This window comes from Typopeltis vanoorti, chromosome 7, assembly GCF_054136105.1.
Source record: "Typopeltis vanoorti isolate ZY-2024b chromosome 7, IOZ_Tvanoo_1.0, whole genome shotgun sequence".
Taxonomy (NCBI): Eukaryota; Metazoa; Arthropoda; class Arachnida; order Uropygi; family Thelyphonidae; genus Typopeltis; species Typopeltis vanoorti.
The window spans coordinates 52,707,511-52,722,843 of record NC_143555.1 but is presented as its reverse complement, the minus strand read 5'-3'; the positions used below and the strand labels follow the sequence as shown (position 1 = coordinate 52,722,843).

Sequence of the window (15,333 nt, the reverse complement as noted above, 5' to 3'; positions counted from 1 at the left end):
CTTGGAAATTAATTTATAAAGATACTGAACTTAAAAAAGCAATGTCATCAATTTTGAGAATACCTGTGATGGTTAACTTTGCAGCACTCATCATACAAATACAAAATCATGAAAGCATTAAGTTATGTAAAATCTTTGAGACGAGAAATCCAGACTGCATATGAAAATGACTAATTTTTGTTAAAGGTTTTTTTTTTTTTTTTTTGAATGTGACCTTTCCTTAAATGGATTTCATACTTCTGCTTTATATGAAAACTTTTTAAGATCTTATTCTAACTTTTTAAGATCTTATTACTGTAGTATTTATACTAACAATCGTAAGCTGTAACAGTTCCATACCAAATTAATTTTTCTCTGTTATTCTTATTTTTTAATTATGTACAAAACTTAGTTCTTCCAAAAAATTTCGTGCAATTCATTGTGATATTTATAATAAATTTTTAAAATAATGACAAACTCAACTTTTTAGCATGATGCCATCCTCCACCCCAGTTGATAACTATCTCACAAGATTCATCAATCAGTGCATCTGCAGCAGTAATGGTAGCTCCTGCAATCCATGATACTATTTCATAAAGATTTGGAATGACTGGACAGTCATAGCCTATAATAATAATAATAAAATGACTTAAATTAAACTTTAGGTACTTCACTTATTTGCAATAAGGAAAGCATATTACTGGATTAATTAAAAGCCTGAATCAGTATAGAAATACATTTAACTGAAAATCCTTCGCATCTAGAATACAAAGAAATCGAAAAAAAAAAAAATACAAAAAATTGTAAAACATACAATATTCTAGAACTTCTACATGTGTGAGCTTTACAATGTAATTTATTACTTACGAGGGTGGTCTGAAAAGTTCGCAGCCTAACAATGAAAAAACAAATTTATAATTGCAAAATTATTTTTATTTTTCAACATAATCTCCCTCAAGACTAATACATTTATTCCAGCGATGCTCCAGTGCCATTATCCCGTCCCTGTAGTGGTTCTCAGTAAGATCTGCAAAATACACCCTCTACAACTGCAATCACGTCTTGATTCGAAGAAAAACGTGGACCAGCAAGGAAGAGTTTTAGTTTTGGGAAGAGATAGAAGTCAAAGGGAGCCAAATCTGGGGGAATATGGTGGATGTTCCAACAATTCTTAGTGCAGATCCCTTAATTTTCCCACTGCCAAAACACCTTTGTGGGCAGGTGCATTGTCCTGATGAAAGATGATTTTTTTTCTTCTGCACACCGGGTCTTTTCTCACAAATTTTTTCGTCTAGTCTGGTTAAAAGATCAAAATAATATTCCCCAGTTATTGTTTTACAGTTTTCAAGATAATTAATAAACAGAATGTCTTTAGCATTCCAAAACATCAATGTCATGACCTTTCCTGCTGATGGAACAGACTTTGTCTTCTTGCACTGAACAACCAGCTTCTGTCCACTGTTTTGACTGCTGTTTGGATTTTGGTATGCAATGGTGAATCCAAATCTCATCCACAGTAATAAATCAACACACAAAATCAGTTTTATTCTTGTTAAAATGCTCCAAGCACTGTTTAGAGATTTTAATGCGAGTGCATTTTTGATCTGCTGTGAGCAAGCGCGGCACCCATCTTGCACAAAGCCTTTTCATTTGCAATTCTTCATGCAAAATATATCCTATATGTTCTGTTGAAATAATAATTATTATTATCGTATGATGATACAACAGCTGTGAGTCCCCTTTAACAGGGAGGTACAGCACCATCGCAGATCCCCCCCCCCTCCAAATTTTATCCGGGGCTCTGAACCAGCATAGCTGACAAATCAGGCCTATGGCTGGGTCAGTATTCCTGACCGTAATCTCTGTGTGTGTGTTCACGGGACTGGTTTGCTTGTTTGCGGGATGAAAAACCCCAGATAAACTGGCAAGAAAAAATCCTGCTATCCACGCCTAAGACCAGCTAACTTGGCTATGGCTGAGGAAGATCCTCCAGCTCCTCGCGTTGTCAACAGGAATCGAACCTAGTCATATGGTTGTGAAGCGCAAAGCCACTAGGCTAACCATGCGGATGTTCTTTTGAAATGCCTATATATAGTCTTAGCAATTCACGCACTTTGACTCGCCTGTCATCCAATACCATATCGTGCACTTGATCAATGATTTCTGGCATTGTTACACTTTTTGAACATCCTTCATGTGGATCATCTTCAAGGCTGGTATGGCCACATTTAACTCGGCAGCCCATTTCTTAATCGTCAAAAACAAAGGAGAAGAGTGCCCATAAACTTTTATGAACTTTGAATGAATTTCTTTTGGCGTTAAACCTTTTACAAAGAATTTTATAACCGCATGATACTCAATTTTATCCATTTCAAGGGATAGATACAGACAACGCTTTTGTTTCAGACAACTATATAAAGCAAACTACTTGCTAGAATGACTTGCAATTCCACATGGATGCTTATCACAGATGTACCAACTTAGAAAAAAAAAATCTTGCCGATAGTGTTGCCGTCTATGGTTGAGGCCGAGAACTTTTCAGCCCACCCTTACATATTCCTATGAATAAACTATCCACGTATTTTTCATCTTCTAAAGATAAACAATCAACAATGTCTCTTCCTGGTGTATACCAAGTTCCATGTGGCTGCCAGCTTTCCTACTTTGGACAAACTGAATGTTCAATAGAAAATAGAATACAAGAATATCAATCTTATATTCTTCACAACAAATCCAGTAAGTCTGGAAAGTCTGTATCTGTTGTCTGCAAACCACCATCCAAGTGCCTCTGATTTTATCACCCTCCACCACTGCATAAGTTGTGTTAGCAAGTGTCCAGTAAAATGATGACAGGTTCTCCCCCAGGTCATCAGTCAGTACACTTGACATCATTCTCTGCAAAACACTGATCTCTTGCAACATCACTTCTTGTGTTCTCACAGGATTATGGCAGAGGTATGTCTTTACAGCCCTCACAAGCTGTTGCATCCTAATGCAGCTTGGTTAACCTGTTCTTTGGCAGTCAGATACATCTTCTGTATCATTACAACGATCAGTAGTCTGATACACAAGCATCCTACTGATCCTAAGTGTTTTTAGCATGTGGAAAATAACAGGTGGCAGCATTCCAATCATGTGAAGTGCTACATAGCTGCACTGTTTTCATAATCTCACCACTGCATGTTAACCTCTGCAGCTAGACAACTTTCTCTCTCTTTACTGATAAAGATGTGAATTTCGTTACACATAATTTAACAAAGAGAACTGGACTTGCTCAATTCTGTAGGCAGTGCAGGGGTTTGCAGAAGTTGTAACAGTATTTATAGCAAGACTGTGTAAATGTGTCACTAATAATTTGTAATTCTTGTTTAAGAGCTTGCTCATTAGAGCAAATTGTTATAGCTCTGTTTTAAAGGATGCTAATGACTCCAAGTTTTGTGAAGGGTGGTGGTAAGAGTCAGAATGTATATATATATTGGCTGGTATGTGAAGGCTTGTAGCAGACAGTGAAGGACAGACTGCCTGAAGGAAGACATGTGACCAGCATATTCAGGAAAGGAGGCGAGTTTTGATTTTCAATTTCATTGGTAAATTGTATGCACTCATGTTGTTTGTTTAGGTGGCTGAGGAAAGTATTTAAAGTTTGATAGCTATGTGGCCAGATTACAAAAACATCTTCAACGTAACTAAGCCAAACTGCAGGTTTTAAAGTAAAGGAATCTCGAGCACATTGCTCAAAAGCTTCCATATAAAAGTTAGCAATTTAGGGGAATAGCTGCATCTCCTTTTTGTTGCTAAAAATTATTTTGCCACACAAAGCAACTGGAACATAGCATGTAGGCAAAGGAAGCCATAATGTCAGAAGAAACTTTTTTCTGTAAGAGAAGAACTGTGTCACTAATTGGGACATTTGTGAAAAAGACAAAGGTCAAAACTGACTAATAAATCATCTCTGCCAAGAATTATATTTTTAATTCTGTTTATGAAGTGTGTTCTTTATTAGAGAAGGACCAATGAGAAAGCAACTGATTCCCCCCCACCCTCATGTTCTTGCTTCTTTCCAGTTTGACTGTCTTTTGTGAATTTTTATGCAAATGTGTTATTCAATTTCATTAAAGCATCCTGAACACTCATATAAAAATCACAAAAGAAAGTCAAACTGGAAAGAGGCAAGAACAGGGATTGAAGGACTCATCAAAACACATCACTCACACCACCAGTCATACCGTCTCTTGAATTCATTCACAGATTTAAGTACCTCCAAAGGCAATCCATTCAAATTCATACTCCTCTGTGAGACAAAAATCCAACTCTTAACCTCTTCCCACCCTTCATCAAATGAAAAATTCTGTCTACTGGTATCCTATATGACTCTTTCAGAAGTTTGTAGGTCCCTATTATAACACTTCTTTCTCCTGTTTACTAGCACTGCAGACCACAAATTCTCAATCTCACTCCTCATTCCACAGTCCAAATATAATCTTTAACACTGCTCTTTGTATACTCTACACTGTATGTGCATTACCTCAAAAACCAGGAGACCAGATCTATGCACAATACTCCAGATGAGGTCATATCAAAGTCTTGTAAAGAGGTAAAATGACTTCCTTATCCTCACATGTCAATGTTTGTTTTAGCATTCACAAATGTGACCATAGGGTGCTACAAAGAATAGTATGTTAAAAACGCCATTCATCGAGCAACACATTAAATATAGAGTCTGAGAGGCATAGACTGGAACACGAATCTCGACAAAAACGTTCAGAAACCAAGGCTCACAACATGGGTTTCCAATGGTAGGACCACAATATGCAAGCCTAGCATTACCCATATCAACAAGCAGCATCACCTTCAATGGTGCATATAACAGTGAGACATGGAAGATTGGAAAGCTGTGTTATGTAGTGACAAATCACACCATACCTTCTACCAAGCAGATAGGTGTGGTGGATGGCCAGTGAATGTCTCTTACCAGGAAAAAAGGTCCAAAATTCCCATTGATTGCTATCGTACACTGGTGGACAGTAATCATAGTAGAAGGCAGTCGTACATCTTAAAGTGGCTGTTTGTTCCTGACCCTATGGTGTTCGTTGCCTTCTTTCCAAGCAGTGTAATAGGCCATTGGATATCTCATTATACTAATATATTATACTGATTTACATAGAACTCCAATAGCCAATTTCACATGTCCATGATTCCAGCTTATTCAAATCATTCTGCAAGTACTGCATTGCATTCTTGATTACCAATATTCCCTCAAATTTTTGCCAGCTCATGCATATGAAAAACATTTTGTGTGCAAGTTTTAAACTCAATCTGTGTGGTAGCCTGTACTCACTACAGCAAGTCTTTTTCTTCCTATCATGGATTTTAGGCCAAGTAACCTGTTTTGGTCTCATGTCATCACTTTCTTGGTCTTCCAATTCTTTTTCCATTTATTTTATATCTATAAAGTAATTTTGACAGTCTGCTATTGTCCATTCAATTTATGCGTTCTGTCCGCATGGTTAGCCTAGTGGCTGTGTGCTTTGCAAAAATATGCCTGGGGAAGGAGTGTCCTAGGTTCGATTCCCATCGGTGACGTGAGGAGCTGAAGGATCTTCCTCAGTCATAGCCAAGTTAGCCGGTCTTGGGCATGGACAGTAGGGTTCCACCCCACAGTTTATCCTGGGGTTTTTCATCCCACAAAGCAGTCAAACTGGCCTTAAGAACTCAACACTACGGCCATAGAATACACCGAGGCGTAGGTCTGACCACCTTATCCTGAACGGTTTGAGGTCCGATGATTAATAAACCAATGACACCGCAAGGTAAAAGAGGGTAAAAAGGAAGATGAGATAATTGGTTTTATATTCAGAGATTGTAAAATTTCTTTGTTTTATGATTCCACTAGGTATATCCAACTGCTTTTCTGAGAAATTTCATTTTTGCTGTTTGAATCTGTTTTTCATTCTTTTTTTTTTTTTAGGGTCTATTTTTCACTTCCATATAATAAAGTTCATTTAGACAGAACATTATATACTGATTCTGGTGTGCTTTTGTACCAGGAATGGATTAAATATATTACTTATTATGCTGTTTACTTTAACATAATTTGATATTTTAATGTTTAACTTTTTCGTCTTTATATGATAAGTAACATCCTAGGTATTTGAAAGTATTTACTTGTTCTAATATTATCTATTTTACTTCTTATTTGGTTTTCTCATTTGAAAGCCATTATTTTTGTCTTTACTTTACATATTCTCATATTATATTGTTTTGAAATTGCATTTAATGATTTTACTGCATCATCTGATGTAGCTAATACAATTTGATCATCTGCAAATAATAGTGTATCTATTTGTATACCAAATGGGTTATGCTGTTATAATTATATAATCATCATCATCAAATTCCTGCCATGTACCCTCAAGGGGTGTACAGGATTTGACAGTACTACATGAAAAAATTACATCATTACTAACTTCCTATCTATAATTTTCCTCCAAATCAGTCTGTTACTTGTCAAGACTCCAACATTATCAGATCTTATATTTCTATCGTCTCAGGCACTTTATACCATATCAATCCACCTATATCTTGGTCTTCCTCTGGGTCGTTTTCCGGCCAACCTGGCGGAGAACACTTGTTTTGCTAATCTTTCCTCTCCCATTCTATTTAAGTGACCATACCACCTGAGATTAGCTCTGCTAACGCATTCCTGGATGCTGACAATGTCAAGTTCTTTCCTAATATCCTCATTTTTAATATGATATTGCCATTGATGCCATCTTTTCATGCCTCTAATCTTTCTCAGGACTCTCATATCTGCGGTCTCTAGTCTTTGGTCAAGTGTTTTACTTCTGACCCAGCTCTCAGATCCATAAGTTAAAACTGGTTTGAACACTGTCTTGTATACAGCTAATTTAGTGTTCCGACTAATCTCTCTCTTATTCCATATGAATTTATTCAATTGACTTCCCACCATACCAGCTTTGCTGATTCTGTTGTCTATTTCTATATTTAATTTACCATCTTCAGTAAAAATCGTGCCTAAGTAGCTGAAATGTTTTACTTGTTCCACAGGTTCTCCATTCACAACACAGTTGACATTTTCAATGATTCTGCTATTTTCATTGTCTTTGTCTTTTTATTGCTGACCTTCATACCATATCTATTACAAGAGCAATTGAATTTAGTCAGAGAATCTTGCAGACTTGTAGCGGATTTATTTAGAAGTATAACATCATCCGCATAAAGCAAAGAGCTGACATTAACATCTCCAATTTTGATATCATGTTTAATACCACTTGCCTTCATAATGTGATCCATATAGATAATGAATAACAGAGGGAATCATGTACATCCTTGTCTCACACCAGATTTAACATTAAACCATCTTCCTGTACTTCCTTCAATTGCTGACTTACAACTCAAATAAAGACTAAGTATTGCTTGATATAATGCCCCATTGACACCATATAACTGCAGCATATTGAATAGCTTCTCTCTTGGCACCTTGTCATATGCCTTTTCCAAATCGACAAAACTTAAATACAGATCTTTGTTATATTCCCATGCTTTCTCGACTATTTGTCGTAAAGTGAAGATCTGATCCTGACAGCCTCTATTTGGCCTGAATCCAGCTTGTTCTTCACCAAGCTTTTCTTCCACAATTCTTCTCAACCGTTTCTCAAGTATACTTGCATAGATCTTGCCAGGAACACTCAGTAAGGAAATACCTCTGTAATTCTCACATTCAGTTTTATTTCCCTTTTTATATATGGGTACTAAGAGAGCTCTACTCCAATTATCGGGAATTCGTCCCTCTGTCCAGGCTTTCTGAACTATGCAGTGCAGCCACTGTAAGACTTTTATACCACCATACTTCAGCATTTCTGGTCGAATATCATCTACTCCTGCTGCCTCTCCACATTTCAAGCCTTTGATGGCTTTTTCTACTTCAAGTATGGATATGTATTCCTGACTGCATGCCTGGTCAGTGTTTTTTTATCACTGTGCTGTCATCACTGCTTGTTTCATTTAGCAGTTTTTCAAAGTAATTACTCCATACTTCAAGGATATCTTTTTCTCCTGTTTTCATGTCACCTTTATCATCTCTAACTCCTTTTACAGCACGCTTTCCTCCATTCCTAAGCTTCTTCAACAACCTCCAGAATATTTTGCCATCCTCTTGATATTTATTTTCTATATTCTTGCCAAAGTCCTCCCATGACTTTTGTTTAGTTAGTTTTACACACTGTTTAGCTTTCTTACATTTGTCTTTGTATTCTGTAAGAGTAAAAGCTGACTTATTTGCCAGGAACTTTTGATATGCTTTCTTCTTTTCCTTCACTGCCTCTATAACTTCCTGTGTCCACCAGGGAGTTCTGATTTTTTTATCCTTGCACACAACCTCACCAAATGCCTCTCTGGCAGAATCAATGTTTTCTTCAGAATTTGCCACTGAATCTCCAAAGTTAGATTCCTGTTCTCAAACTCTTTCATTTTCTTTTCAATAATCTTTCTGTATTTTAGTCTATAGTTCACATCTGAGAGCTGCTCAACTTTTATTCGCTTTAAAACTTTCTTACATGTTATTCTTTTCAGTATGAAATTCAATTTTATCCTGCTCAAGACTAAATAGTGATCACTTCCAATTTCAAATCCTCTGTGCACTCTGGTGTCCTGCACCAGGGAGAAAACATCACTATCAACAATAACATAGTCAGTGAGACTTTTCTTATTCCTAGCCTCTTCTCTCCATGTGAATTTGTGCACATTTTTATGTTGAAACATGGTGTTAGTAATAACCAGTCCATGTCCTGAGCAGAAATCCAACAGATATTTGCCATTATTATTAGCTTTGCTCTTTTCTCCAAATTTTCCCAAAATATTTTTGTATGTCTCACAATCATTTCCTACTCTGCTATTTAGATCCCCAACAAGGACCAACTTTTCCTTTTTCATTGTGTCAGTTGCTTTTTCTAAAGCCTCAAAAAATTCCTCCACTTCTACCTTAGTAGAACCTTCTGTGGGACCATAGGCACAAATAAGTCTCATTGTCCAGTTCCCCATTCTCATATTTGCCCACATTACTCTACTTGAGACTGACTGCCATTCAAGAAGATTAGCCTCGTATTTTGTGTTGAATACTATGGCTACTCCTTCTTTTCCTTGATTGTCATTGCCTGAATATAACATTTTGTATTTATTGCTCAGAAAGATCTCACCAGTTTTGGTCTTTTTTGTTTCAGTCACCCCTATTATGTCGATCTGATACTTATCTAATTCCTCAGCTAGCTCCATTTCTTTGCCATTCAGGCTTCTTATGTTGATAGTACCGATCTTTAACTCTGGTGATGTTGAGTTGGGGTTTGTTTTCAGATTTATTCCAGTAGCTGACTTTTCGCTGTTCGCCCTGGTTCCCTTGTGAAAACAATGGGGCCTTGTTTAACCGGGCGATGTCCCAGCCGGCATGAAATTTTGTCATGTTGTACCATCATTTTTTATTTTGGTTTAACCAATAAGAATACAATTTGGTCGGCTAAATCCCAAATTGCCAGCCCATCCTCGTTCATTCAGTTCCAATCCTCACGTTCCAAGGTGAGGAGTGGACATTAGGTCAGAAGCCCTGGTCGGTTCTCCACATTCCTTTAAAGGCTATGTGGAGGTCTCCTCTCAGTTATGCAGCTTTGACCCTTAATTCTCGTACAGGCACCTCCATGGAATCTGAAGACTCATCATGGGAGATGCAAACTATCCACACACTCTATCATACCTCTCCTGAAACCCATTAATAGACTCTGGCAACCCATTCCACTTATTCACAATTCTCCAAGCAAAAAATCTAGTCACCACATCCCTATTATCCACACCATTATTCAACTTCCAGAGATGACCCCTTGTTCTGGTTACGCTAGCCAAGTATTGAAACATTCCCCCCCCCCCCCAGCATTAGTCCTATAAAACCTTTCTTTTAGTGTTAGACGGTGATCAGCATTCATTTTTGAAATTATGGATTCGACAACTGTGTTAAAATAACTCTTTTTATTATCCTGACGTTTCGATCTTCATATCAAGATCATCATCTGGAGCATACATAAATATACAAGACAAGCTGCGTTACATTTCAAATCGTAAGCTAGAGAAACAATGATTTGATCACATGCTACTCACTGGCATGACCTCTAGTGAAAGAAAAAAAAAAATACATCAAGCTAGATTTAATTTATGATTACGTGAATAAACATTCTTGCTTACAGATTGTTTTCCTTCCAGTAACAGTGATGTCCTATTTCTATTATTACAATTTTTTTTTTTTTTTAAATCAAAAATAACAATTGTAATAATAAAAATAGGATATCACTGCTACTGGAAGGAAAACCATCTGAGAGCAAGAATGTTTATTCACGTAATCATAAATTAAATCTAGCTTGATGTAATTTTTTTTTTTTTTCACTAGAGGTCATGCCAGTGAGTATGTCTGGGTAGTGAGTATGTCTTGTATATTTATGTATGGGCCACTACCCAGACTAGATTCGACCTTTATTGAGGTCTCTTCAGTGGGAGCCAGGCCCAGAAGTGGGCCTCGTATCTCCACTTCTGGGCTTGGTTCCCACTGAAGAGACCTCAATAAAGGTCAAAACTAGTCTGTGTAGTGGCCCTTCCCTTAGTAGCATGTAATCAAATCATTGTTTCTCTAGCTTACGGTTTGAAATGTAACACAGTTTGTCTTGTATATTTATATTTCTTGTATGCTCTAGATGATGATCTTGATATGAAGATTGAAACATCAGGATAATAAAGAGTTATTTTAACACGGTTGTAGAATCCATAATTTCAAAAATTATGGATTCTACAACCTTTAAGCAACTTAAATGTTTCTATCATTTTCTCCTATCAACCAACTTCTGCAATCCACACACCCTCAATCTATCTTCACAGGGAACATTCCACAGACCACTCGCCATCTTGGTCACTTGCCTCTGAATCTTCTTCACTGCTTCCTCATTCCCAAGAAACTCAGACCAGATCTGAGCACAGTAATCCTGGTGTGGATGTATCGAGGCAATGTAAAGAGAAATAACTTCCTTATCTCTAATAATAAATTTAGTTCAATCCTTTATCCAAGTGTGAGCAAACAAAGTTTGTGCCTGAAAATATCTTCAGGACTGGGTAAGGTAGTACAACACTGGGCAACTCGTAGCAAAGGAGGACCAAGCTAACACCACTCCTATCTCAGTAGCTCCCATAATGCAAAACACATCTCCTTGCGGATATGTATAATATTATACATTAAGGGAAGGACCACTACCCAGACTAGTTAGTTGACCTTTATTGAGGTCTCTTCAGTGTGAGCCAGGCCCAGAAGTGGGCCTCGCTCCCACTGAAGCTTCTGCCTGGTATCTCCACTTCTGGGCCTGGCTCCCACTGAAGAGACCTCAATAAATGTCGAAACCAGTCTGGGTAGTGGCCCTTCCCTTAATGTATAACATTATACATATCCGCAAGGAGATGTGTTTTGCATTATGGGAGATACTGAGATAGGAGTGACATTAGCTTGGTCCACCTTTTCTACGAGTTGCTTGGTGTTGTACTACCTTACCCCAGTCCTGAAGATATTTTCGGGCTCGAACTTTGTTTGCTCACACTTGGATAAAGGATTAAACTAAATTTATTATAGTCTAACCAAGTGAAAAATAAACTTTCAACATCTTCCTTATCTCTACTTGTTAATGTGTTCTTCAATAGCAAAGTAATCTTATGGGCTACCTTAACAATATCTCCTCTAAACTTTAATACTGTCTATCAACAACCCTACATCTCTAGTTTCATTTATTTTCAAGTTTTATTTTGCTCTGATATAACTGCTATTCTATTTCCTGTGTATATTTTTTGAATAGACTGCAAGGGCTCATTTGATATATTTAGATTGTTTAATATTTTAAATAACTTTTGTCTATTAATTTTATCAGACTTTTTTATAATCAATGAAGGCCACATATGTCTTTTTGAAATTCTCTTCTCATTTCAATTAATATTTTTAGAGGGAATATTGTATCCATGCAAGTTTGGTCTTTTCAGAATCCATTCTGCTCTTCTAGTAGTTTGCTCTCTATAATACTGTTTAGTTTCTCTTTTAATATTCCTGCATATATTTTGCACCCTGCACTTAGCAGACTAATTTCCCTATTGCAGTTATATTTATTTCCTTTTTTATAAATTGAGATGACCAGTGTTTTTTTTTTTCCAAGAGTTTTCCCCCTGCATTTTTGTATAATCCCATGTTTACATGGTCTTCTCCTGGTATTTACTTATTTTTCCCATCTCATTATCGAATTTTTTAGTTCTGACATCGTAATATTTTATGTTAGATCATTCTTTGTTGTATAAAATTTTACTTCTTTATTATCATCAGTCCTGAGATTTTGCAAATAAATCATCCAGTTTTCTGAATGTAATGTTTGTATTTTTACTTTTTCTTTTATTTCTTTATTTGTGTATTTCATTAGTTTACAGGTTTTTGGTTGTGGCTTAGATATATATAATTTTCTGATTCTGTTACAAAATTGTTCCTTCTCTTTCTCTATTTTTTTTTTTTTGCAATTGCAATTATAGTAATAAGACAAACATAAGACAAAGTCTTCATTTAAGAGCAATGTTAGCATTGCCATTTCAAAACACTCAGGCCATTCAAATTTAAACAAATTGAAGTTCTTTTCTGCTTTAACTTCAAAAGTGGCATTTTAAGGGTATAATGTACTTTATCTATAACCTGTAAAATTGCAAGCACTAAATTAACTCACTTAAATCTGCATAGCTACAACAATCCATCACCATTTGCATGAGTTCAAGTAACTGTACTTTCTAGAAGCAAACACTCTAAAATATGCTTCTGCAAATTGCTGACATCAGCATCAGTTCACCCACATGGCACAGGCTAAAATTAATTAGAGTGTATTAAGTTGGAATAGATTAGAGTAATATTGGAATGGAGACATTGGAGAAATTACTAAATGAAGTAAGTGACAAGTGTAATTTATCATAATTCATTTTCATTGTATATGTTCAAAAGTGATTGATAAATTAGAAATTCGGAAAGCAAAAATCATGTTCATGCAGTTATCAAGCAAGTGAACTCCGTTTCTGACCAGTGTTATGCCCACATGTGCACAGCTTAGAGGGGAACATTGCTGATTTCTCTGCCTATTTTTGCATAATCAGGAAATAGTTATGTCTCCTGTTAAATCCTTCCTAATGTCATTAATGACAAGACTGAATAACAATGGACCAAGGGCTGTTCTCTGAGGTACTCCACTGGCCACCTTAAATCTTGTAGACTTACATCCCCCATAAGCATTTTGAAATGTCAGCCAGCAAACCTTTTATCCATACTAGTAGTTTATAATCCAGTTCCTTATCTTCCAACTCATGCAACAGTCTTCTTATGTTATCCTGTCAAAAGCTTTAGCATAGTCCAAAAGCATCATGGTGTATCCATTACCCTTGTCTAATTCAACCAGAACATTATAAAATGTGAGCAAGTTACACAAACATGACCTTAGTATAATTCCCACATGATAGACAAAATACTAAATGCTCCCAAGAAACGCCTCTCACTATCCATCACAGAGAAATACAACAAAAACAATCACTCTTCCATACGTTAAAGGCACATTGGAAAGAGATATCTAGAGTTTTCAATAAACATCAGCTACACATTGTATTCAGACCGTGTGTCAAATTAGCAACTCTCATCCATTCACTCACATCCAGGAGTCTACGAAGTACCCTGCTCATGTGATCAAGCTTACTACAGTCAAACAGGTAGAACCATGGACATCCGCATTAGTGAACATAAAAGATACATCCGGCACTATCGCTGTGGCAAGTCGGGCCTAGCAGACTATGCTTTGGATACTCCTGCACACAGGATCAACTGGAAGAAAACAAAAGTACTGCACACAAGCTTTTACAAGTCAAAGAGATTATTCTTAGAAGCAACAGAAGCCATGAAACATACTCCAAATCTTAACAAATATGGCTGTATAAATTTGCCTGAAATCTGGGAGACAGTCATCTTAAGACATAACTAGTACCTGCTTTCTCTCTCTTTTTTTAACATAGAGGGCACCTAATTAGGACTTTTTGTGTTGTTGCTATAATTTTTCAAACTAGTCCCATTATTACACCATGTTGTTGTAGTCTCGCGTACTGTGACAAACTGCGTTTTGTGCTCTGAAGATGCTGGTTATAACACCAGCAAAATATCAGCAATAAGTCAATAAATAATTATTTACTTATCTTTCTGTGTTCTGATATATTACCGTCAAAATTAGTCAACATGCAGATATGAGAGCCCTGAGAAAGATTAGGGGCATGAACAGATGACATCAATGGCAATATCATATTAAAAACGAGGATATTAGGAAAGAACTTGACATTGTTAGCCAGGAATGTGTCCATCTCAGGTGGTATGGTCACTTAAATAGAATGGGAGAGGAAAGATTATCAAAACAAGTGTTCTTTGCCAGGTTTGCAGAAAAAGACCCAGAGAAAGACCAAGATATAGGTAGACTGATATGGTAAAAAGTGCCTAAGAAGATAGAAATATAAGATCTGATAATGTTGGAGTCTTGACAGGTAACAGATTGATTTGGAGGAAAATTGTAGATAGGAAGTTAGTAATGATGTAAATTTTTCATGTAGTACTATAATATCCTGTACACCTCTTGAGGGTACATGTTAGGAATTTGATGATGATGATTTAGACTCTTGGACTACTGATATGTATGTTCGAGCAAAGTGAACATATGACTACCATGATGGAACTATACAATTAAGTTTACAATATTATTAGCATCCTATCAACTATCTCTCAAGCGGTCTTCCTCTAGGTATTTTTCCTGTCATCCTAGCATCAAATGCCTATTCTGTTAATTTCATGTCCCATTCTGTTTAGGTGATGACATCACTTTAGATAACCTCTGCTCATACATTCTTGAATGCTAATGATGTCAAATTCCTTTTTATGTGGTTCTTGAAGCCATCTGGCTACTCCCTGATTTTCTGGAGAACTCGTATCTGCAGTCTTCAAATTGTGATCAGCTTGTCAAAATTCACAAGATCCCATTATGTCAAAATTCACTTTTTCTAGTTTGTTTTATACTATAAAATAATAGTGTAATGTGTGGGAAAGTATGGATTTACTTGATTTCTCTTTTCCCCCAACATAATTTCATTTAACTGGTTTCCACAATACTAGTCTTTCTTATTGTATCACCATTTCTGAATTTTATTTATTTTAAAATTTGTAGCTGAAATGTTTCACTTGTTCTATAGGTTTGTCACTGAGGGTTTATTATTATT

At 36.4% G+C, this 15,333-nt stretch overlaps 1 protein-coding gene across 2 annotated transcripts in view; it reads right to left on the bottom strand.

The window, feature by feature from the left end:
- LOC150104678 (histone deacetylase 8-like) overlaps positions 1-15,333 on the bottom strand; it is a 210,845-nt gene that overhangs the window by 157,936 nt on the left and 37,576 nt on the right. For both annotated transcript variants that reach the window (XM_090395875.1, XM_090395877.1), the window contains one exon: positions 463-604. In XM_090395875.1, the coding sequence (XP_090252001.1) occupies positions 463-604 (142 nt within the window). The remainder of the gene's footprint in view (positions 1-462; positions 605-15,333) is intronic.